This window comes from Eublepharis macularius, chromosome 2 (genome assembly GCF_028583425.1).
Source record: "Eublepharis macularius isolate TG4126 chromosome 2, MPM_Emac_v1.0, whole genome shotgun sequence".
NCBI classification, from domain to species: domain Eukaryota; kingdom Metazoa; phylum Chordata; class Lepidosauria; order Squamata; family Eublepharidae; genus Eublepharis; species Eublepharis macularius.
The window spans coordinates 92,603,897-92,629,869 of record NC_072791.1 but is presented as its reverse complement, the minus strand read 5'-3'; the positions used below and the strand labels follow the sequence as shown (position 1 = coordinate 92,629,869).

Sequence of the window (25,973 nt, the reverse complement as noted above, 5' to 3'; positions counted from 1 at the left end):
ATAAAATATTACAGCATATTTATTCGGGGTCTGCGACCAATGTTGCCTTCCCCATCATTGAAGGCTTCATTGAAATTACGACCAGTATGAATCTGAGGCCAGCATCTACGCCAGCAACTAACAAGAAGTTCGAAAGTCTATACAAGACAAGAGATTAATTCTGTCCCTATTTATCTCTGCATCCTCTGCCTTCCTCCTTGGTGACCGAGGAAATGCAGACTAAGACAAGGCAGGGATCCCATTCTATCCCCTCGGATAAGGAAGGGAAGAGATTGGATTCAATGGGCAGAAAAATCTATACTTCCGCCACATTCAACATCAAGATTGCTAATTACTCAGCTATGATGGCAGCATACCAACTACTGCTCTGGAACAAGGCTGCAACTTTCATCCCAACGTTACCTGAGGACCAACGGGTTTACCTCAAAGTGATTCAAGAGGAGGCAGTTCATTTGGCTCGACGGCAGATTAACGCCAGTCATAATCATCATCTAGAGCATTTCTGTCTGCCGTTGTTCTATGTAGATGTGCATGGCTGCGGGCCACGGCCTTACCCACAGAGACTAGGAACAAAGTGGAAGACCTCTCTTTTGAGGGGAAGACTTTTCAGAAAAGATAGATGAATACTTATTGCAAAAAAAGAAAGGATAGGCATACAGCTCAGTCTTATGAGGTATTCCCACAACAACAGCCATCGACTGGGAGAAGCCAGTACAAATATTTCTCCAGAAGCTGCTCACAGCGTTTCCACCCTTATTAAGAGTATGCTTATCAGCCTCAATGCTCCTACCAGAGCCCTCAATCTTCTTTCTCAAGGAGAAAGTAGAATCATAGAAATAAGCAAGGCTCTCAACAGCAGCATTCCAAAGAGCAGCCCCATGCTCAGAAGCAATTCTGACTATTGCAGGGCCCAGATTCCAAATTTGGGATAGGTTAAGGTCTTTTTATACAGAGTAGCTTAAAGTTACCTCTGACAGTTGAGTTCTTGACATTGTTCGTTTTGGATATAAAATTGAGTTCTAAACTTACCCTACGACTTCCTAATTTTACTGACTCAGTGTCTCATTTGGGTGTGCATGCAGAACTAGAAGCCCTTTTGGAAAAAGGGGCAATTGAGGAGGTAACAGATCAGTCTGAAAAATGGGGATTTTACTCCAGGCTGTTTGTGGTGGAGAAGAAGGATGAGGGTTTAAAGGCCATCCTAGATCTCCGGGATTTGAACAAGTCAGTAGTGACACGTAAATTCTGCATGACCACTTTGCAGATGGTTATCACACTAATCGCCCCGCAATCATGGACCTCAAAGACGCATACTTCCATATTTCTATTTCCCCAGAACATAAAATAATTTTGTGATTCACTTATAATAGGTGCATATTCCAGTACTACATTCTCACCTTTGGACTATTGACTGCACCTAGAGTTTTAATAAATGTGTTGCAGTCGTTGTAGCCTACCTTAGAGCCAGAGATTGTTGCATCTATCCCTATTTAGATGATTGGTTCATCACTGGTCATTCTGCTGAGGATGTAGCTAGACAGGTCTCAATCATACTGTCCACTTATTTAGACCTTGGTCTCTTTTTGAACCAAAAGAAGTCAAAATTGACACCTTCTAGAGAAGTACAGTTTATAGGGGCTGTCCTAGACAGGGTCCAGAACAAAGATTTCTTATCTGTGGAAAGAATACAAAACATTAAGGGATTGACGGACAAGTTTAAACATTGTAGATTCCAATCTGCCAAGGCTATCCAGACCCTGCTGGGCTTTTTGGCTTCCACCACTGCGGTGGTGGCACTTGCTAGGTTACATATGCGACCCCTAAAACTCTGGTTTAATTCGGTATCCCAAGCAGAGGGGTGCGGAGGATAAGAAATTTAGCATCCCCAGAGGGATCTTGCAATCCTTCGATTGGTGGCTGAATGAGGCTAATCTTGAGGGAATTCTCTTCAGTCACCTGAATACTGACATCACCATCACTACTGATGCATCCAACCTTGGTTGGGGAGTGCACTGTAATGGGTCATACGCAGATGGGTTGTGGGATATGACTGAAAAGAAATCTCATATCAATCTGTTGGAACTGAGAGCAGTTTTGTATATATTAGCTTCATTTGCAGGTGCAGTAAGAGGCAAGACCATCTTGATACTCACAGACAACACGACCACCATGTTTTATTTAAACAAACAGGAGGGCACAGCATCAAAGACTCTACAGAGAAGCCATAAAGATTTGGACTTGGGCTGTGGATCATGTGGTGTGGCTTCAAGCGGTGCACATAACAGGTGTAAACAATACCCTAGCGGACCACCTAAGCAGACTGAGGGGAGACAACCACGAATAGTCCTTAAAAGATTCTACATTTAGAGCACATTTTCATCGGGTGGGGTCTTCCGGAAATAGATTTATTCGCTTCAAGAGGAAAATCAAAAAAACGCTTGCTTCTGTTCTGAGGTGGTATAGGCCTCGGATCATTAGGAGACGCCTTCCAATTTCCATGGTCCGCCCATCTTTACTACATGTTTCCACCCATCCCTCTACTAACCAAAGTAGTCAGCAAAATCCAGGCAAAAAACCCGTCAGCAATCATAATAGCTCTGCGCTGACCGAGACAACCTTGGTTTCACGGACTGATGAGGTTGCAGACTTGAATATACCACCTACCAAAGAAGCCAGATCTGTTGTCCTGGAGAGGGGTGTTACACCACAGCATAGACAAACTCAGACTGACAGCATGGTTGATGCTTGAATAAACACCTTCTCAGATGATGTGACTCATGTACTGCAGAATGCTAGGCGGTTATCTACCCGCCAGTTGTACAGTCTGAAATTGGAAAAGTTCAGAATTTGGACTCAGGAGAAGAGGTTGGACCCTCTTGATTGTTCCCTTCCTGAGATATTAGACTTTCAATTACACCTCAAGGAGAAGGGTTTATCCAATTCTTCTGTTAAAGTTTATCTAGCGGCAATATCCGCCTATAGATAACAATTTTCTCTCATTATGTTTCTAAATTATTTCTGAGAGTTTTGAATAATTTATTTTCACCAGTTACAACTATAGTCCCACAGTGGTCTTTGCCCCTGGTTCTGACTAAACTCATGGCCAAACCTTTTGAATCCCTAGCTACGTGCCATTTAAGGCTATTATCAGTGAAAGTGGCCCTCTTAGTGGCAGTCACCTCAGCCAGACGAATCGGGGAATTGGCTGCTTTATGCAGTGAATTCCCCTATTTAAAGATACGCTCAGAAAAGGTGGTACTCAAGACAAAAGTTAACTTCCTGCCAAAAGTAGTTTCTAAGTTCCACTTGTCGCAGGAAATAGTGTTGCCTGTATTCTTCCGCAATCAGTCCACCAAGGCGGAAAAGGCCTTCATATTCTGGGTGTTAGGAGGGCATTATTGTTTTATTTAGATCATGCTAAACCTTTCAGGTTGGATTCTCAACTTTTTGTTTGTTTTTTGGGCCCAAAGAAAGGGAAGATAGTCCTCAGACTTTAACTAGGTGGATGGTCCAAGCTATATTACTGTGTTGCAACGCAGCTAACTTACCTTGTCCATTGGAGGTCCACGCTTACTCCACCAGGTCTCAGGCTTCTTCTGCAGCATTGATGAGAGGTGTCCCAGTTCAAGACATCTGTAAAGCTGCGATGTGGGCATTGGCTGACACCTTCATCAAGCATTATGCTCTCAACATCCTGGACAGGAAGGAGACACCCATGGGCACAGCAGTTCTCCAGTCTAACTTCCTCTAATGAGACATCAGTTCCACCACCCAGGTAATTAAGCTTGTTAATCTCCCATGTGGGACTGCACAGGAAGACTGACAATGAAAAACAGTGTTTCATTTACCTGTAACTGTTGTTCATCTAGGTCTTCCGTGCAGGCACACATACCCTCCCTCCTTCCCCAATAATGCTCTTCTGTCTTACCTGAGAGTATGGCGGTGAAAGAAGACTGAGGGTAAGCAGGGGCGCTCTGCCTCTTAGAGGGTTGCTTTAGGTGGGAAAGCAGCCGCATATGTATGCTTGGAGGCGAGGGTGCCCCCTAATGGTTTTAAGCTAGAAAATCTCTGAAATAGGCAGGCCTGCGCACGCCCAGTCCCATGTGTGCCAGCACGGAAGACCTAGATGAACAACAGTTACAGGTAAATGCAACCCTGTTTTTTCATATCAAACAGAATACTGATAAATGGAAATACTTTACATATCTTTTCAGTCACTTACAGTACTGTCCTAAGCAAAGTTACTCCCTTCTGAACCATTGACTTCAGAAGGGTGAAACTGTGCTTAGGATGGCACTGCATATGTGAACTGGTCTTCTGATGTGAGCCCTGACCTGGATAGCCTAGGCGAGCCCAATCCCTTCAAATTTTGAAAGCTAAGCAGGGCTTGCCATGTTAGTAATTGGATGGGAGACCCCTATTGAAGACCAAGGTTATAGAAGCAGGTAATGGCAAACCACCTCTTTTAGTTTTTTGCCTTGAAAACCCCAGCAGGAGTCGCCATATGTCAGCTATGACTTGACAGCACTTTCTGATGTGAAGTTGTGTTGCATGAACTACTGTATGAGGCAAATGCACTGAGAATATTACTTTGTCGCATTCTAGAGTTTTTAGAATATGAGATCTGCCTTAGAGAAATGGGTTCCTTTCTGACTGATCCATGGAAGACGCTGTGGAATAAATATTTCTTTTGTTGTCAGTAATGGCTGACCTATGTACAAATGAGATTGTAATGTCATATGTTTGCTTACCCAATTCTGATTCCTTTAATCAATTACAAACTACATTTCTAGCATGCAACAGGAATGCAATTCTAAATTAATGTCTGCCTGTGACTCTAGGAAAAAAGCTGCCAGAGAAGCTAGAGGCTGTGCACAGTAGATTTTGATAGGGGAAATATATATATGTATTTAAAATATTTCTTTCCTGCTCTTTTAGTGCATAAGGTGACTTAGAGCAACTCTCAGTTCTGAAACAGTTAACTTTCCTAGGACTAACCAGTATTCAGAGACAGCATGACTGTACTCACTGATAGACATATACTCCAACCCCATTAGCTAAGATAGCATAATTTGAAACACATTCTAATAACTACTGACAATTTGATTGCCTTTTTTTAACATGCCACTTATCTTGCCAAAGGGATCCCCAGTGGTCCACAAAAATAGCAGAATATACAGTAAAACAATAATGAACAAATCACATCTTGGTCCTGATGGAAGAGGTTTTCCACATAGGCTAAAAACACTGAACGCTCTCAACCACTCAGCCTATGAAGTTCAGCTAATCTTTTTATCAGCATTTCTTCACAGGTGTTGTTGAAGGTATAGCTCAAAAGGTTAATTCCCTTTGATGTCTCCCTTTGAGGAGACATCTCAGCACTGATGGACTAAAAGGCCTTCAGGCCTAGAAGCAGCTGCTCTAGGGAATCCAGTTGTAGTCCTTGTGATCCATGTTTGCTCTTTTTGTGCCCACATGTCTGCTGTGTGCTGCCTGTCTCTCTCTCTCAATGTCAGGGAAAAGAGTGCCTTTAGATAGTACTTGCTTGACCCCGAGACCTGACAATATCCTGACTGCCACTGCAATAACTGCTGCAGTTCTTTGGAATTATTATTACATAGCTGTAAGGCTATGGAATAATAAAGTGATTAACTATCAATGTTTTGTCTTTTAAAGAGTAAATTCTGGGAAGGCGTGTATTTTGTTAGTGATGTTTCATTAGTATACATTGTTCAAAGATCAATGTATACTAACAATGTTGTTCTGATTGGTCTGTAATAGACGGGTTTCAGGTGTTCTTCTTTGCTTTATTCTTGCTATTTTTTCTAATCCTAGTTATGAACTTTCTAATGCAACACCTAACTGAGTCTTCCAGTTTACAGTTGACAGGGAGGGTGAAAGGGTGAGAACCTTTATCAATTACTCATCTCCTTGCTTTCTTTTTTGTAGTAAAAGCTCAGAACCAATTCAAACATTGTTTCTTGGGAATAGTTTGGGTTAAAAGGTGAACTAGAACACAACATAAATTTGAAATGGCCAGTGCACCAGAAGTTGCAGTTTCCAGCCTTCAGCCTGGCTTTGTTTTAAAACTATGTGTCAAACAAACAGGTAGAAGTGAATTCGTGCATGTGCTTTACTATCTCGCTGTTTAATAGAGCAGTGGAAGCGTTTGAGAGCTTTATACCTCCTTTAGTTACGTCTTTCATGATGGAAATATCTCCCTAATTCTAGCTGTTTTATTTTCTTTTCCTACTGCAGCAAAAGCCAAATCTAAATGTGGCTCCACCTTCTTTCCCTGTGCAAGTGGAATTCACTGCATCATTGGTCGCTTTCGATGCAATGGGTTTGAAGACTGTCCTGATGGTAGCGATGAAGAAAACTGCAGTAAGTATTGGTCTTCCTTAGAGGAGTGCTTCCTCTTTTTTTAAAAAAAACACAGCTTGTCACTAGCAAAATTCTGATTACCCAAGTTCAGGTAAACTAGTTCCAGTGAGAAGAAAGTGTTTTATGTTAAGTTGAAATCTGCTGCCTGCAAACTTGGATTTTTTTCAGCTGACTTTCCTTCTCTGTGTCGTGGAGGAAGTATCATCTTTCTCATCTTGGGCTACAGCTACTTTTTAAAGGTAGCTTAATAGATCTTCTAGAGCTGTGACCAAAGTAGAGGAACATTACAAACGTAAGGAAAGTTTATAATGACAGTTATTAGCAGGAATCGAAAAAACTCCCAGTTGGTCCATAAATCTATATTTGCCAGAAGAAACTATAATGTTGTTTCTCAATGACCTTTAAAGGTCAGAAGGAGGGTAAACACACCCACGTTGTAAGATAACAAAAGAGTAAAGATTTATGTTAAGATTTTTCTTAGCTACTTGTATGTTGACAACTCTTTGAAAACACCTGTACATCTTTTATTGATGTACACCATATCTCAATAAACTATTAAGTTTCTCTTGCCCTTTATCATGTAGAAACTTGGTTAAGAGGACTCAATTAGAGTGGGAAAAGTCTATTTAAAGTCTGTTACATTTATTTGTGGCTTTTAGGTTATGCTTGAATAAGCAAGACTAAAAATTTTTTGGCAAGACTGTTTACGGTTATGTGATTCTTTCAGAAATGGATAACAAAAATATACTTTGATATAGGCTAGGAATTTAAAGAATATATTATTTATGAGATGCAGTGCAATATATATTAAATAAATAAACGTGGATTCAGGAAAGCTAATTTTCTCAACAGTGCCTTGAAGCCTTTTCCTGTATAAGTTTCACTGAGCTAAGTGGGGATTTCTCCCAGGTTAAGTGTGTATAGGATTTCATCCTGTGTATGAAGATATACCATGGGAAAGTTCAGTGTAGTTATAAAATTAAACAGAATATCCAAAATGTATTGCTACTTTTCTGAAAACTCCAGGAATGTTTATTTTCTGATTTCTTTTTTTTTTAAAAAAAAAACAGGTTTCTTCAGTAGATAAAATGGAAAATAAAGCAATGAAATGATAGTGAGGTTTCTATATGATGTAAAATGGGTTTTCTTCTGTATTTCTTTAAAAAATATATTTGGATGTCTCTGTTGTGAAAGTAATCCACTGCAGAGCACATTCCTTTGGTGTTAGGCACTTCTGCTCACGCAAGACAAATGTGAAAGTGCCTAGTATTCGAGAAATACAGTCTGCAGCAGAGGTCTACAGTAATGAAGAGAGGTACCAGCAGAAAAGTTTAGGATCCAGCAATGGGTTTCTGCTGTATACCAAACCTTGCAGCTCCATCACAGACTGTGCATATTTGTAATTTTTGTTGTAATGGAACTAACACATTTATACTTTTGAGATTTCGTAAGTATACCAAACAGTACAATTGTATACCAGATACATAGAATCATAGATTTATAGGGTTGGAAGGGATCTCCAGGGTCTTCTTCAGGGTTCGAAGGGATCTCTAAAGTGCAGGAAATTCACAACTACCCCTCCACACACCCCCAGTGACCTCTGCTTCATGCCCATAATCAAATATTTCAGTTTTCCACAAATATCCCAATCTTTTTTCCCCTGAACAAAATGAAGACAGTTGCTTGGGTGTCTCTCACACACCTCAACATTGCTTGAAATTTTACATCTTTTGCTACCTCACTGCAACATGTGAGAACTAGCTTCAGCCTCTCTCCTGTTTGACATTTTCTTTTGCAAAGGATTTTTACTCCCTGCTTTGGTCTATCACTTGCATTTCCATGCATCTGGAAAGTGCAGAGTGAGCGCTTTTATAAGAAGATTGTGTGAGCAGCAAATTTCCAGCTTCTGCACTCTGGATTATACGCATCTAGTATTTAGCATTTTGTTTCTTTATGGAGATTCTATACTTGCGTTCTTTAAAGGGCCTTTCTGTTGGTTGGCTTAAAAACAGCAGAAAGCCACAAAGTCTGAGCACTGTAGTCCCTGTTGTAATTGTAACCAAGAAATTTTGTAAAGCAGATCATGCTGCTAAAAGACACTGGCAACCCAGTTTCCTTAAATATTTTAAATTTAAAGTTGGAATAATATGCTCCATTTCATACATTTCATTAAGAGTACCAAGAGAAAGTTTAGAGAAAAGTGAAGCAGGATAAAGATTCAATAGGACACTGAAAGGCAATGAAAGTGCATACATGTAATATATAAGACCGTTTCACAAAAAAAAACAAAGCTGTAGTGGCTTTTTGAATTGCTACTGCATGGAGATTCCTGAATGTACCAAGACTTTTTCTGTACAATGATTTACCATGTGGAGTGGGTGATCTTTGTATAAACCTTTGGAGGCAAGCACTGGATCCAAATAGAAAAACCCCTGCACAAGTTTCTTGGTTGAAGTAACCACAATACTACCAATTATTTCTGTGAATGAGCTTTTGTATCTGATTGCAGATTATTACAACTGGTTTATATGTGTAAAAAGCTCTCATGTGAGTAAACCAGTTACACCTACTCTGGCTGCAGTAGTTGGTTGGAGCAATGTCAGTACAATATATTTATTGCTTGCTTTTCTCCCCAGTGGGACCTGAAACAGCTTACAACAAATTAAAATACAATCAGATACAATAAAAGAAGTACACCTTATATTTACAAATCATGACAGCAAGAGCAAACTGTATCCTGTTGTCCAGGCCACAGGGTAGGAAGGAACCACCGAGTCATGGGCCAAGAGCCCTTTAGCTGCTGCCCTTCATCTCACACCCAGCAGCTCACATCTCCTGGTGACTCCCAGGATATATACTTGAGGCAGAAAGAGCAAACAAACGTTCAGCTAAGATGTTGCAGCTGGCAGCAGTGTTCCTGTCCTCCCTGCAGCTGCATTGCTCAAATGTGAGGCTAGTTTATATTTTTTACTTCCTTCCAATATTAGAAACTTAATGTAAGCCTGCTGGCATTGGAGAGATGCATTGACTGCTATGGCACCTTAGTTATTTACCACAATAAGCCAGATGCCACATCACTTTCCTTGAAGCAGCTACAGGCTGATATAGTTGCTTTTCTGACCCACAAAGTGGCGGTATGACTGCAAAATTGCATGAACAAAGCCAGTTTTCTCCCTAAATTTCTCCTTTTGAACCAGGTGATACTGAGTAAAGAAAAGGAAGTGACACCATTCTGATGAATGTCCAATCTACAAAATTTCCTTCCACACTCATTTTGTTTATAAGAGCCAGACTGGTGTAGTGGTTAGGTTGTCAGTCTAGGATCTAGGACTGCCAGATTGGAATCCCCACTCTGCCATGGAACCTCGCTGGGTGACCTTGGGCCCATCATACACTCTCAGCCTGACCTACCTCACAGAGTTGTTGTGAGGAAAAAATGGAGGAGAGGAGTGTATTGTAAGCTGCTTTGGATCCCCACTGTGGAGAAAAACAGGATATAAATGAAGTAAAATAAAAAGAAATTTATTTATTATCTACTTTATTTGTAATTTGTCTTCCTCACTGACACTTAAGGTGGATTACAGAGTGTAAGTTAATGCAATCAACAGGATGTCATCTAATAAGCACTGTAATGTTACTAAGATTACAGCAGTCTGAAACACAACATAAAGTATTAGATATATGTTAAACAATGCAGAAAATGGTATTACATAAACTAGTATAAAAACAGAGCAGTGAGAGTAAGATAATACATACAGCAAACCTGTGTGGTACAATTCACAGTCCCTTTTTATCAGATGCTTTCCTAGGCCATTTTGTTACAATATAGCCCAAGTACCTTTATGAAAGTGGTCTTCTGAACAATTCTGATTTACAGTTTGTGGAATGACAGAAGCACGGGATCCTTCCTGACCACCTCAGGCTGACCATTCCACAAGCTGGGGGTCACAACAGAGAACGCACAGGTATGGGCACCTTGCCCATTGGTAGGGTGTCACCAGCAGAAGGTCCTGCTCAGATGAGTGAAGCAGACACCATGGAAACTGGGCCGTCTTTTACCTGTTCTTTTGCCTGGGCCTACGTTGCCAGCTACAGCCTCATTAGGTTTTTTAAAATTGGCCCAGATCTGTGGCAAAACCTCAGGTTGCCACTTTCTGAACCTACTAAAATAGTCACTCTGCAGATTATATCCTGAAGGAGTGTCATGTTTGGGGCTTGCAGTATGACTCTCTCTGTGTGCTTTACTTTCTGAACTCCTCCAGAGTGACACTGAAGGAGATGTGGAAGTATGAAAGACAGGCATGATAATGGGGTGAAAATTAGGTAGGCAAAGTTTTTGTATTTAAAAGGATGTAGAAGAAATTCCTGAAGAAAGTGATGGAGATACCACAGTGTGATTCTTTGATTGTATAGCTTAAAAAGGAAAGAAGTTGAGCTTACTTGCATAAGCATTGTGGAAGCATCTTAAAGAAAGAAAGAATAACTCGGAAGGCTATAGATGAGCTATTTCTCCACCCTATGGAGCAGTGAATGCGTTGAAAGGTGCCACTTCCCAGGCAGCAATACCAGGTGTGTGAATGTGTGGTCCTGTGAAGACAGCAGACTGGCCATATGAAATTTGTAGACATCTGCCCTAGAGAATGAAGACTGTTGGTATGAAACCTTGAGTTTGAACAAAATCTCACCTTTTTGTTTTCACAGCAGCAAATCCCTTGCTGTGCTCTACTGCCCGATTTCACTGTAGGAATGGCCTGTGCATTGATAAAAGCTTTGTGTGTGACAATCAGAATAACTGCCAAGATAATAGTGATGAAGAAAGTTGTGAAAACCTTCAAGGTAGGTGCAAACTTTTTTAAAAAAATGATATTCATAGAAAAGTAAATTACCTCAAATACGATTCTTGAACATTTTGTCACTTCTTCCATTGCACAAGGAGAAATATCAGAGCTTTATCATCTTCCCATCTTCGGAAAATAGAGGTAGCTGAATAAAAATGTCTGCACTCTTTATGGCTACAGAGCAACTCTTATTTCTCCAGAAATAATGAGGCACTTCTTCTGTAGCATTTTCCTTTGAATGTTACGAAGTCTTGTAGGCACTGCATAGAAGCATTGTTGAACTGAGCCTGTGAACATCCTTGTGATGTTTGCTAAGCATTACCTGCATTTTAGGAATAAGTGAGCACACAAACAGTACATCTCAGTCTAATAACCAAGTACATGATTCCCCCCTCACCAGAAACATGGCAACTGCTTCCTTCATAGTATTGATCTCATACTAGGGCTGTCCCCAACATCACCCTAGACAATAACTGAAGGTTTGGGGGCTTTCGATAGCATAGAGGCTGAGTCACTTCTTATTTAAAAATGTTAAATGCAAGTTCTGAAGTTCGAGCAGGCTGGGGAAAGGCATATCCTCCAAAGAGTTTTTTTTTTAATTTTCTTGATGAGGTATTTCTTGGGTAGAAGGGAATAGTTTTACACTAAAGTGTCAACATTGAGTAGGTACAATGCTCACCATTTCAAAATACCTCATCCCTGTTTTCCTCCAATGAATGTTTATCTTATGTAACTGATGCATGTGTGGTGCCTTAAAATGTGCACATCCAATCACTGAAGGTCTGATTGAACTTTTTAGAGAAGGCTTTGCAATTTAGCAGGTACCATATTTACTCGAAAGGTAGAAAACCTTGAATGTGAAAGAACCCCCTCTTTTTTTAAAAAAAGTCTTTCAGTTCAGTGGCACCTTAGAAACCAACAAGATTTTCAGAGTGTAAGCTCTCAAGAGTGGGAGCTCCCTTCTTCAGACACATTTCTCGAAAGCTTATACTCTGAAAATCTTGTTGGTCTCTAAGGTGTCACTGGACTATCAACACAGCTACCCACCTAATCTATCCCCTTAAAAAAAAAGGTTGTACATAAAAGTAGGTGACATTGAATTTAAAATGATCCCTCTTAAAAATGTAGCAGTATAAACAGAGGTTTTTAAAAAAACAAATAGTAATCAGTATATGCTAAACAATATAAACTACAGAAGAAAAGTATTAGTTTCACTTTTTGCACGTATTTGCATTGTAACTGTTCATAAGTAGTATTGGATCACACAGTTTCAATTTTAAAATAGTAAGAGACTGGTGAGTTGAACTATTAGATAAACACAGATAAATTTACCAACTAGCAGGGCAACCTTAAACAAAATTATACCCTTCTAAATCCATTGGAATCAATAGGCTTAGAAGTATGCAATTTAGGGCCCTTTCATATTTCCTTTGCAATTTGGTTGTTATCAACTGTTGTCCTGACTTTATGTAGGGCCCACTCTTTCAGACAGCATATACATCCATTTGTGAACTGTATGTGAATCACTGTAGCCATTTCAAACTGTGTTGCTTTTCTGGTGCCAGAAGTGGCAATCCCCTCTCCCCTGGAGCACCTCAGCATTTGCAATTAAAAAAAAAAGAGGCACAAAAATATTGCTATAACACTGTAGCACTGTAATGATAGGTGTAGCAGGTTCTCAGAATTCCCAGCTTTCATTTAAAAAAAAACAGCAAGTCTCTAGTCCCTTCCCTTGTGGAGAAATAAAGAAAACGGTGCATCTCTGCAAAGGAAGATGCTAGAGACTTGCTGTTTTTTCAAATGCAACCTGGGAATTCAGAGAACATGCTTCACCTATCATTACAATGCTGTAGAGCTAGAGTGCTAATCATTATCTATTTTAAAAAAAGAATACACAGGAAGTGGACGGGAAAATAAAAAGGTGGTGCAGGCTAAAGTTCAGCCAACATTTCAAACAGTGAACTCCAGAGGATCAGAAATGCACAGAACACTTCAGAACAGGAGAAAATGTTTGTTTTTTTAATGGCTCAACCCTGCATTGCAAACAAGACACCGGTGGCTTTGTCTGAAAAGGAAAAAAAATCCATTAGCACCGGCAGCCAAACCAGGTGTCTAAAATGGCACCAAAAATCCACCAATAACCAGGAGCCAGAACAGTTTATAAAAGCTGTATGAAAAGGGCCTTAAAAGAATGTTAAACTAATGCCCCTCTCATTTCACTATGCTTTTTGTAAACTAGGAAGTCACACTTTCCCCTACAGAAGATATTATATCTCTACTCCAGCAGGGCTGTTTAAAATTAACTACTTGCCTTATCCTTCCTGTCAAAAAAAGTCCACAAACATGTAACAGCTATAGCTAATGTTCTGCTAAACTGCTGTAAAACCCCAGGGCTTTTTTGAGTTTTGCTCTCCTGGGGAAAAAAGCCAACTACTAAGCTACTCTGTCCTGAAGCATGGGGGAAGAAGCAAAAGCTGGTTTGGAGTACTGTTCTGAGCCAGAAATGGGAATTAGTAGAGAAGTACATCCACCACGTTCCTGCTACTTCTTACTGTTTACCAAGCAAGAAGCTGCAGTTTCTAAAGCTAGCCGTAAGTCCACCCCATTGCTCTCTAGCCCTGAAACCTGAAGCAGCTTGAAAGGCAGTATCCACCAGGCATTGAGTCGCTGTCACTACCACTCTTTTCTGCTGGTGAGTGAACGAGTTGGCAGGCTTTCTCCAAAGCTCTCCTGATCTCCCTGCCTGTGCAATCACCACTCACACTCAGTGTATCTGTATAGCTAAGTGGAAGATGATCCCTTGCCTTTTTAGAAAGTCAAAAAGGTAAAAAAAAATACATCATCTTCCTTACAAGTAAATATTGTACTTACTGAGGGGCAAAAACCTTAGAAAACCGTTTTGCTGGTTGGTTAATTCAACAGAAATAGACAAGTGAGAATATGAGGGAAGGGCTAATTTTACATCTGCAGAAGCACTTAAAGAATCTTTCAGTTCCATCTTAGAGAGAAGCTTTTACTTTGGCTATTTAATTGTTATTTCATTGGTATCAGAAGAATAATTTGAATTATATATTTTCAGGTTTGAAATCGAAGTCTTATTTTATAGCTTAATATTAACTTGATTCCATGGAACACATGGTTGATTAGACCAAAGTCCCAGTGAAACCTATAGTTGAGGCTATAAAATACTATCAAATGTATAGAAGGGGCTGTAAAATCCCCTGTAAGTTGAGGCTCTTGGAATTTCAAAATATTTGGATCCATTCGTAAGGTCAATGTTGTAGCTAACAGTCACATTATTCGCATGAATGTTGTGTTGGATATAATGGTGGAAATCACATCGAGGTTAGATTACTGTATTTTATCATCCCTATGCTGAAAGATCTGTACTGCCTCCTGACCTGTTTCTGGGCACAATTCAAACTGTTGATTTGTAACTTCAAGGGTCTAAATGGCTGGGAGCTGGTGTAATTGAAGGACCACCTCCTCCCATGCTGTCTAGTTCACTAGTTAAAATCCTCTCCTAAGCCTTGCTCTCTGTGCAGAGGTGAGACAGGTGGTAACCAGTGACCAGACTTTCTCAGTGGCAGCACCTTGCCTTTGGAATGCCCTTCCTCTTGAGTATCACCTGGTGCTTGCTTTTCTTTCTCTTAGGTACCAAGCCAACACAATTCTATTTAGCCAGGCTTTTAACGGAGTCACGTTATGGTTTGTCTAGCCTGATGATATTTTGTAAATATTTTAAGCTAATGAGTGGTGATTTTATTGCTTCTTTTTATGCTTTTGGCTGTATGATTTTAGTGTGTTTTTTTATCCTGTGAGATGTCTCTAGCAGCTCTCTGAAAAAGTGGCATATACATTTTCCAGTTAAATAAATAATATCAGTATCTCAGGTTACTGCTTTCTGAGTTTGATTCCAAGCCTAAATGTGCATGAGCCATAAACAGCCTTGAAATAATTTTGAATTTTGTATTGTTTTATTTTGTCTCCTTATTTCTTAGTTACTAGCGTTTATTAAGTTTTTAAACTTTAAAATAAGGAAGGCTAGGAACATGATGTAGCAGGGTTTCGTAAGATTCTTACAGCGCAATCTTAAAAAGAATTACTCCAGCCTAAACCCATTGAAATCATGAGTCATGTGATAAGATAAATAACTGCAGACAGAGTTTTCTATGTGTTGATATTGCTGAGACACCCGTGAACCAAACATAATATCTTGGATCTGCATGTTGTCTTACAGATTGGATGGAAATAAACTACTTATGCAGCTTATTCCCATGGGTAGTAGACACCATCCTAGATGTGTGTTAGCATGGATGTGATCCACTTTCCAGTTCAAGTCCAAATAAATTCTGAAGTAGCCTTTCTAATTCTTACTACAAAGCTGCTTGCTCCTTAAATTCTGCATCCAGCACAGTTCTAAGATTTCTGTTACTAAGAGTCTCTTACACGAAACATACAAGAATGCTCAAGTGTAGAGAGAGACAGTTATCCAGGAAGTGTTGTTTAATTTCACTACTCTAAAGAGAAGCAAAGATCCTCCTCAGAGGGTTTGTTAATTTTGGGGAGGCAAAGAGGAAATTAACAAACCCTCTGAAGAGTGACCTTTAAGCTATGCTTCCTGGCTAGCATTTTGTCTCCCTACACTTGAGCATTCTTGTGTAAGATGTCAAGATACCTTTGCAAGCTTAGGCTTCTCAGAAATATCAACATATAAAACAACTCTGTATGCATATAGTTATTTTACTGCATGTATACCCAACTGATGAGGACCCACCACGTATATGCCCTACTTCTACGTGGGTCAAACACTGAGATCGGTGTAGAGTTGAAACTATGAATACAGTTTTTTATGGTATAACACAAATATCTGGGCTGAGAAATTAGCTGATCTCAAGATGGAAGCTAAATGTGTAACCTAGCCTCTAGAAGCGGGAAAAGATGCTGGTTCAGGCTCCTGGGAATAATTGCAAATAAGATAACAGTGGGAAGGTGTCCAGACAGTCATAGGGTGTGTTTGGAGGGTGTCTTGGCATGATTAAAATAATGCAGCTTTGGCAGGCAATTTAAATAGTCTAAATTGGATCATAATGACAGTCATTTCACAACGGGAAATTTTTTTTTTGGCAAATACTAATGTGATAGATTCTGGCTATGGTTAAAGACATACAAATGAATTATAGGCAGCTCTTGATTAACAATCTGGTGAATAGACGCTGAGTGAAGAGAAGCTTCTATCTAGAGCAACTATTTTACTCCAGTCACTGGGATGAATTATGCTTGGTTCCACTTCTGCTGGCTTTCTGCATTTTTGCCTTACCAACGGCCCTGATGTAATACACAGAAAGAAGCTGTTCCCAGTACCAAGATGTGGGGGGAACCATATACACAATGGAAGTACAGGGCTTGCCCAAGCATTTTTGGCACACGAGACAAACTTTGGCCTTCTGCTGCTGCTGTTCTTCACTTAGGGGCCATGATGCCATGGTGACTAAATAAGTCCTCCAAAGGTCAAGGAGCACCAGGAGGAATTTCATCTTGCCTAGAAAGTCTTCTGACTTTTGGAGTTTTTCTGGTTAAAATTGTTGACCCAGCATTAAATGATGGGGAGGTAGCAGGCATGTATATTGCACACTTGCACACACATACACACCCAAATCTTTCCAGAGCAGTATTCCACGTGGAAGGACTGATCTGATCAGATTTATTTCTTTCTGCTTGTCTTCCTGTGATTTCTCCTTTTTACTTTCCATTCATCTCTAATAGTTTTAGTCAGAAAGGGAGACTGGCAGCCAGCAACCTGTTTAGTCTACCACTTTTACTAGTAAAAAAATAGGGGGAAAAGAGGGTCATTCTCCTTCTTCTTTCCTACTTGTGAAGGAGAAAACAACATCTAGCCCTCCCTTTCTGTGTGCTTTTACACCCAGTGCAAGGACAGGCCAGCAGCTGATGGTCTTAAACAGGGAGTCCCAGGCTGTTGCAAGGTAGATTGTGAGGAGGATTTGCCTGCCCCTCATTGAAACTGTAAGGCACAGGAAAACATAGCAGGACTCAAAAGGTAATAATTTATTGGCTTTGACACTAAAGTAGGAATGGTTTTTTTTTAAATTGCTGTGCTGAATGAGTTAGCAATGGTGCACTATTCTACTTGCATGCCATGCCAGGATACCATACCAGAGCTGCTTTCCCAGGAAGTTTCCTGCCATTGTGTGTGTATGTCAACATTTGCCTTCTTTGGGGTCCATTGTTATATGAGTTTTCATGCGCTTTAGGAGAACCTCATTGGATTAATGGGTTTTTGGATGATGCAGTTTTTGATTAAGTGAGAATTGAGCCTCGTTTCCCCAACTCCCCCCTTGAAAAGAACAGTGTGTGCAAGCGCAACACTCGCCTTGATATGTGCCTTCCTAAGCATTCCTCAGGGAATGCAACCCTGTTGCTGCGTGCACTCACTGGGTTGATGGTTTAGAGGGAGGACTATGTTCTGTGTGATTTTGGTCTTGTTACATGCAAAAACAGCTGCCCCAGAGCATCATTTCCCTACTCCCTCCCTTGAAAAGAACCATGTGCATTTGCACATGTTCAGCCAACATGTGAGCTATGGGCTGAAACTCATGAAAACAAACACACACACACACCCAACTGATCAGATCTGAGCTGGCACCATCCCCAGCACACAAACCAGTAATGGAAGGGAATTATTTTGGAACCCTTGGAACTGAAACTGAAATCAACATTTTCTCAGTGCACACTCCTACTCTGTCATATAATTATGACTTAGTTTTATGAGTAGAAAACTTAGTGGAACTAATTCTTTGGGAAGATGCTTTTCTTCCAACAGCTTAATATTCTTGTAAGAGAAAAATGTAGTTCATACTAAATAATCATGTCATTAATTTTGTTCTTTCTTCTTCTCAATAATGGTTACTGACTCATAAAAGTTTTTCAGGTTTTCATTTTGTCAGGTACAGTTTACCATATGCAAAACAAAGTTGATAACCTTTCATTTTATTGAACTACTGAGACTTAATACAGTTCCATATGCTTTTGTAGTTTTCCAGGAAAATATGCCTGAGAAAACCATAAATGCATTGTTTTGGGTATTTTATTTTATTGAGGTGGATTGGTATTATAAAGCCATTTATAAGTAATATCAATCCTACCCATTTTCTCTTATAACTATATGTATGTTACCTTATAAAACAGAAGTTGTGAGTGACTGATACACATAGTACAGAGATTAATAGTCCAGACATGCAAGAATACTTGGGGAGGTGGGATTTTAGGGGCCTTTGCAAAAGTATATGGGCTATGTGGGAAAATATACACAAACTAGAGAATATTTTGAGTTTTGCCAGAGAATCAAAATTAAGAAGGTATGGGTAAAAACAAACCTAATTTTTCAGTAGCTCCTGCTCTTGAAGCTGGTGGTACTTGCTGGTTTTGATTTAAAACAAACCACGGTGACAGTGTAACTATTATTTCTTTTATCAATGTCTAAACCAGTGTTTGCGGGTCCAGCATCAAAGGGGTGAGGGGGTGAGGCAAGGTGACAAAAACACAAGAGATCACATGATGGCCTGAAAAAGACCACAACTTTATCGGTTACAGCTTATGAAGCCTTATTGCATCTTGGCACATGGATCAAAGTGTCAGCTGACTTGCCTGCCAGCTGATGACCCCTTTGCCTCCTCAGCCTGCCTGCTGAGTGGAGGGAACTGTGGGATGACAGGAAGTGGGATTCCAAATGGGTGAAAATCTCTGCATGCATCCCCTGCTACCTGGGAGTGAGCATGCCCTGACAGATCCTGAGCTGGGCTTGTCCTTGCCATGCTTCACCCTTAAGGGGATCCCCAGTTATGGAGAAACTGTGATTACAAGATATTTACCGCCCACTCCCAAAATGATCCATGGCCAGTGCCAAATCCATCACAAGAGGTGGCTGATACCTCACCCAATTCCTGCCAAAACTCCTAAAGCTGCAACCAGCACCATAGCCATCCCAGATACTGTATAACCAGATGTCCCGAGCTAAGCTGGGCAGGTGTACCCCATCAGGACAGTACAATGCCTCTAGCCATAAGGAAATATCTGGGTGGTGGATGACGCAGCCCTGGCTGTGGAAGAAGAGCCAACACTGTCCGTGTCCCTGCACACTCTTCCTCAGTGCAAGCTCCTTGGTGGGTGCCTGCCCTTGTTGCCTTCTTGGGGAGGCATGGTTGAATAATGGTGTCCAGAATCCTAATGAATAGCCAAAGGGCTACGATAAGTGCCTCCCACAGCTCCTAAGTGGCTCCTTGTAAGGAGGGAGCTGCTTCTGCCTCCAGTGGTTTCACCCAAAAGAGGGGAGGACAAAGGCAACCAATGCCACCCCTCATTTTTTTTATTATTGATGAATATATATTGAGGGAGTAGCTGGGCAGAGCCCTAAAATGGCCACTTTTCCTCTTCTGAGAACGCTCCTTGTCCAGCTCTTGGTGTGGCCATGTCAGGATGTCTCCTGTCATACTCTGCAAGGCCTTTTTTTGATTCTGTGTGATTCTGATGCTAGAAGTTGTTCCCTGGAATGTGACTGCCTGCTCTTATCTCTTCCTCAACCTGCAGTTTCTGTTTCACCCAGGAAGGCCTTGGATTTTCTCACATCTCATCTTTCCTGTGTTCTGCTGTTCATCTATTAAACTTAGCAAACTGTTCTCAGAAGGGGGGTTGGGCTGGGGCTGGGCTTAGATTCCTATATACTTTGTGCTTGTACAACTACCCGGAATTTACTGCTCTAACGGTTGCTTGTATCTTTAAGACTTTGAGAGAGATAGAAAAGTCTCTCTCTCTCTCTCTCTCTTTTTTTAAAAGAATTTTTATTGGATGGGTTTACAAATATAAACATATAAATCATTATCATTTTCCACCCCATTGCATTTTCCCCATCCTTTCCCCCCCTTTTCTAGTGACTCTCAACAGTTTTCCATCCCCAACTTAATCTAAAGAATATATCATATAAATTCTTAAATTCTATAATAGTATATATAATATATATCTATATTAACTTGTATTAACTATCTTAATATAATACTTATCTAAATTAAGAGTATTAAAATTATATAAGTATATAATAAATACATATATATATATATATGTAATATACTATTCCTTAAATACCTGTTATCTATATTGTAAATCTATTACTTCTATTACATCCCTAAAATATCATATATACTCCCTATTACCCATACAACCTTGTTATTCAATCTTATACTTTCCCATATGAATATATTATCTTACTCTTAACTTTATAATACTATAACTCTATACCTCTATACTAATCCAGTAAAATATAATAATATACCCCCTTTTAACCTTAAGTAAGTTTCTATCTCCCCCTTAGCAACTATCCAAAGACCACAATTTCCCCTTCATGTCCCACTTTTTCTCCACATATTTCTTAAATTTTTCCCAACTTGATGTATATTCCAATACTTCTTGTTCTTTCAATTTCCTGGTTAACTTGTCCATTTCTGCCATATTCAGAACTTTCAAAATCCAGTCTTCCATAGATGGTATCTCCTGAGTCTTCCACAACTGTGCATAACACATTCTGGCCGCCGTAATCATATAAAATACCATAACTCTGTCCCATTTTATCAAAATCTTCTAGGTTCATGCATAATAACAATAATTCCGGGGTTTTATTTATATTCCTTTGTTAAATATCCGACATAACCTTTACTATATCCCCCCAGAACTGTTTTGCCTTATCACAAGTCCACCACATATGATAGAATGAACCTTCATGCTGTTTACATTTCCAACATTTGTCAGACATCTGACTATTACCATTGGCCAACTTCTTAGGCGTTAAATACCATCTATACATCATTTTATAAACATTCTCATGCACCGTGGTACATGCTGAAATTTTAACTACATTTTTCCATACCTTTTCCCAAGCTTCCATTGAAATTTCCCTATTACAATTTATTGCCCATTTAACCATCTGAACTTTAACGACCTCCTCCTCTGTGAACCATTTCAATAATATCTTATATATTTTGGAAATCATTTTCTCCCCCCCCCCCCGAAGCAAACAATTCTCGATTTCAGAGTTTTGTAGTCTAAAACCATTTTTCCTTTTATCTTTCTCATATAAATCTTTTATCTGCATATATTGAAACCATCCATATTGGAATGGCAATTCATCATTACCTTTAAGCAAATAATTGTTCTGCTTTATCTCAAGAATTTCTTTATATGTCAACCAGTCTTCTCCTGCATATTCTGTTCTTGGATTTACTACTTCCGCCGGGATAACCCACATTGGTATAGTCTCTTCCATATATTTTTTGTATTTGGTCCATACTGCAAACAAGCTTCTTCTTACATAATGATGTAAAAACATAGAGTCTGCTTTTACTTTGTCATACCATAGATATGCATGCCATCCAAATAGTTTATTATATCCTTCCAATGCTAATAATTTCAAATGCTTCAATGTCAACCATTCCCTTAGCCAGTCCAAACATACCGCGTCATGGTATAATTTAAAATTTGGTAATTGTAGACCTCCTCTTTCTTTTGCATCATACAGTACTTTCATTTTAACTCTAGGTTTCTTGCCAGCCCAAACAAAGTTTAACATCGTTCTCTGCCACTTTTCAAATTGTTTACTGTCTTTAACAATAGGTATTGTCTGTAGTAGAAACCTCATTCTTGGAAAAACATTCATCTTGATTACTGCAATCCGACCTAACCATGACAAATTCATTTTATTCCATTGTATCATATCTTTGTCTATTTGTTGCTATAACTTGTCATAGTTATTCTTATATAAATCAATATTTTTCGCTGTCACTTCCACTCCCAAGTATTTAACTTTGTTCACTACTTCACATTCCACCTTATCCATCAACTCCTTTTGTTGTTGTTTAGTCATATTTTTGCAAATTACAAATCCCGCTAAATCTCCAAAGTCTTTCATTGTCTTCATCAATTTAGGCATGCACTCTATTGGATCCTCCACTATCATCATTATATCATCAGCAAAAGCTCTCACTTTATATTCAAATCCTTTTGTCCTCAGTCCTCTTATTGAATTATCTTCTCTTATTTGCCTAAGTAAAATCTCCAGTACCGTTACAAACAGAAGTGGGGAAAGCGGACACCCTTGTCTTGTTCCTTTTCTTATTGCCAACTTTTTTGTCACATCCGAATTAACAATTATATTTGCAGATTGGTTTTTATATATTGCCTTTATTGCTTGTATAAATTTCTCTCCCAACTGCATCTTCTCCATTGTTGCAAACATAAAATCCCAGTTCAAATTGTCAAACGCTTTCTCCGCATCCACAAAGAAAAAAACCAACCTGCTTCCCTGGATTTTTATCATAATACTCAATGGCATTCAGCAACACTCGTAAGTTATTTTTTATTTGCCTTTCCGGTAAAAAGCCAGCTTGGTCTTCATCTATAAATTCCACTAACCAGACCTTAAGTCTTTCCGCTAATATCTTAGCAAATATTTTATAGTCATTATTAGTTAGAGATATTGGTCTATAATTCTTAACATTACTTAGGTCTAATGTCTCCTTCGGTATCAATGTAATATTAGCCTCATTCCATGTATCTGGCATCTCTGCCCCCTCCAATATCTCATTCATCAATTTTTGCATCAGTTGTTTCAAATCCTCCACCATCACTTTATAAAATTTTGCTGTAATTCCATCCGGTCCCAACCGATGTAGTAGCTTGTATTGCTTGTACCACTTCCATTGTTGTTATCTCAGCACCAAGCTTCTCTTGCAACTTCTCCGGCACCTTAGGTAAATCAATCATGTCAAAATAGTCTCTTATCTTTTCATAGTCCACTGTTTTTTTCTGGTATAGTTTGGCATAATATTTTTAGAATGATCTCTCATTCAGTCCTTGATCATATAATTCCTTCCCCTCTTCCATAATTTTACTTATTGTTCTTTTTTCTCTCTTTTTCTTCAATTGCCACGCCAAATATCTCCCTGGTTTATTAGCTCCTTCAAATGATTTTTGCTTCATTTTCTTCAACTCCCACCCCACTTCTTTATTTTCCATAACCCTTATTTGTTCTTGCAATAACTTTATTTCATACAACAACTTCTTTTTACCTGGCCTCTTTTTCAATTGCTGTTCTATTTGAATAATTTTTTCCTGAATCTCTTTTAACTTCATTTCTTTTTTCTTTTTATCTCTACCATTTAAATCCATCAACACACCTCTAATTACTGCTTTATATGTGTCCCAAACCTTATGTATTGACACACCTTTATCAACATTACACTGAATAAAAAACTTCATTTCTTTTTTTAGCACCTTCACACATTCTGGGTCCCCCAAAAGATCCTCATTAATTCTCCATCTCCGTTTCTTATTTCTCATTCCAAATCTCCACATCACAGGATTATGATTTGAGCTAATTTTTGGTAAAATATCAGTCTCTTTGGTAAATACTGCCAGTTCTTTAGACGCCCAGATCATATCTATTCTAGAAAAGGATTGATGGCTAGTTGAGAAAAAAGTATATTGCTTCAATTTAGGATTATATTTTCTCCAAATATCTTCTACATTTTCTTGTTCCTGGATTTCAAAAAATGACTTTGGTAGTTTTCCTGCCCTTACTTTACTTGATGATGAACTTTTATCCAACTGCAAATCTATCACTCCATTGAAATCTCCAGCTATAATTACTTGATCATAAGCCCATTGTTCCATTTGTTCTCGTAAATCTTTAAAAAATATATCCTTAGAGCCATTCGGTGCGTTTAATCCAAGTATCAAAATTTTTTTCGCATTACATAAAAATTCCACAGCCAGGTATCTTCCATTTTTATCAGACACTATTAATTTGGGTTGCAATTCTTCCTTAATATATATAACAATTCCCCTTTTCTTTTGCTTTGTTGCTGAAACAAATTGTTTTCCTAACTTCTTATTAAATATTTAGCATCTTGATCTCTAATATGAGTCTCTTGCAAGAAAATCATATTACTTCTTTGTTTAGATAACCAATGTAACACAGCTTTTCATTTAGAGGGTGAATTGAGTCCATTAATATTCCATGAAATTAATTTGTACTCCATAATTATAATCTGGTTGAGCTAGGAAAGTCTTTTCCATTCTCCATCAGAAAGACATCCATTGCATATTTTGACTTAATCACTTGTCTCCCTGATTGGAATTCAAAAGTCACTCCTTCCGGCAACTCCCATCTATATCTAATTTCAGCTGCCTTCAGCTTTTGTATCAAATCTCTATATTTTTTCCGATCCTGGAGTACTTTTCTTGGTACTTCTTTCATAATTCGAACCCGTGTCCCAGCTATTTCCAGTGGAGTTTCAAAGTGCCTTCTAATAATTTCCTCCTTCATTCTCCTTGTGGTCAATTGGACAATAATATCTCTTGGTAAATTCTTTTGTTCTGCATACTTTGAGTTGACTCTGTACACGATGTCCAAGTGTGTCATCATTTCCTCCTCTGTTTGTCCCCAAAATTTTGCCAATATTTCAGCTACTTGTTTCAGAGCAGATCCGTCCATTTTTTCCGGCACAGCCCTCATACGAATTTGTCTGTCCATCGCTTTACATTCCATCATCACAATTCTTTCGCCCATACCCATAGACTCTGTCTGTATAGCCTCTGTTTTTTTCTCCCCATCCTGCACCATCTGTTGCGTTTCTTGCACCTTTTGTTGGGTGTTCTGTAAATCTGTTTTTATTGCCTCCATCTCTTTTTCAACCTCCGTTATTTCCGACTTAATCACTTCTTTTATTTCCGTCATTAAAGTTTCCTGTAATTGTTGTACCATTTCCCGAATCTCTTTATTTCCCTCCTTTATTTTCCTATCCAAATTCTCGATGGCAGCCTGCCAATCCTTTTCTTCTTTGGAAGCCATTGGGCTTGCCTTGGGTCCCCACGAATCAGCTCTCTTTCTTAACTCCGTCTTCTTTTTAATTCAAGTCTCTATTCTTATATATCAAAATTTTAAACGTCTGCCCTCTGTTAAAATGGCGGTTGAGGCTTCCCTTACCCTTAAAATGTCGGGCAATATTTCTCTATGATATGAAATGTCGGGCGATCTTTCTCTATGTTAATGATGTCACTACAGTGATCTTCCCTTACTTTCAATGGTGGGCCCTTCCGCTTCCTCTCCCTTACTTTCAATGGTGGGCGCTTCACCCCCTCTTCCAACGTTGTTTTCCTTCTGGCTCTTCCGGTTCTTCCTGACCTCTCCCTCGCCGCTCTGTCCCTGTCTCCTCTCCGTCTATTATCCTCCACTTCCTGTCTCGCGGCGCGTCTTCCGATTCCCACGATCCGCCCTCCGCATCGCTATCTCCCCAACCACAGGTATGCAAAACAATATTCTTTCTTTGCTCTTTTTAGCCTTTTCTCACTCTCAAACCTCAAATTAAACTGCTCAGTTCTTTAGTAGGCTTTTTCAGCTTAATATCTCAGTCTTTCATTCTTTTAAAAAATCGGTCTTTGCTCAGTAAAACAGTCCGTTGGGGGAGATAGTAATCTTAGCTTAGCACAAACTTCTTGGGTTGTCTCACTGCTTCAAACGTCCAATTCTGTCCAATTCCGTTCCCAAGGCTTGGGGAACAACGAGCCTATGCCAATTAATGACTCCAAAAGCTGCTACAGAGATTTTAGCCGCCCTTCTCTGAGGAGGGTCTCAAGGCTTGAGAGGAAAGCCCTTTATTCAGATCCTCCTACCCGCAGAGACCCTTC

At 39.4% G+C, this 25,973-nt stretch overlaps 1 protein-coding gene across 5 annotated transcripts in view; it reads left to right on the top strand.

Moving 5' to 3' along the window:
* LDLRAD3 (low density lipoprotein receptor class A domain containing 3) overlaps nucleotides 1-25,973 on the top strand; it is a 230,386-nt gene that overhangs the window by 94,833 nt on the left and 109,580 nt on the right. For 3 of the 5 annotated variants that reach the window (XM_054971889.1, XM_054971888.1, XM_054971892.1), the window contains exons 3-4: nucleotides 6,259-6,384; nucleotides 11,086-11,220. In XM_054971889.1, coding sequence (XP_054827864.1) covers nucleotides 6,259-6,384; nucleotides 11,086-11,220 — 261 coding nt within the window. The remainder of the gene's footprint in view (nucleotides 1-6,258; nucleotides 6,385-11,085; nucleotides 11,221-25,973) is intronic. The other 2 variants (XM_054971891.1, XM_054971890.1) reach the window with 1 other exon arrangement.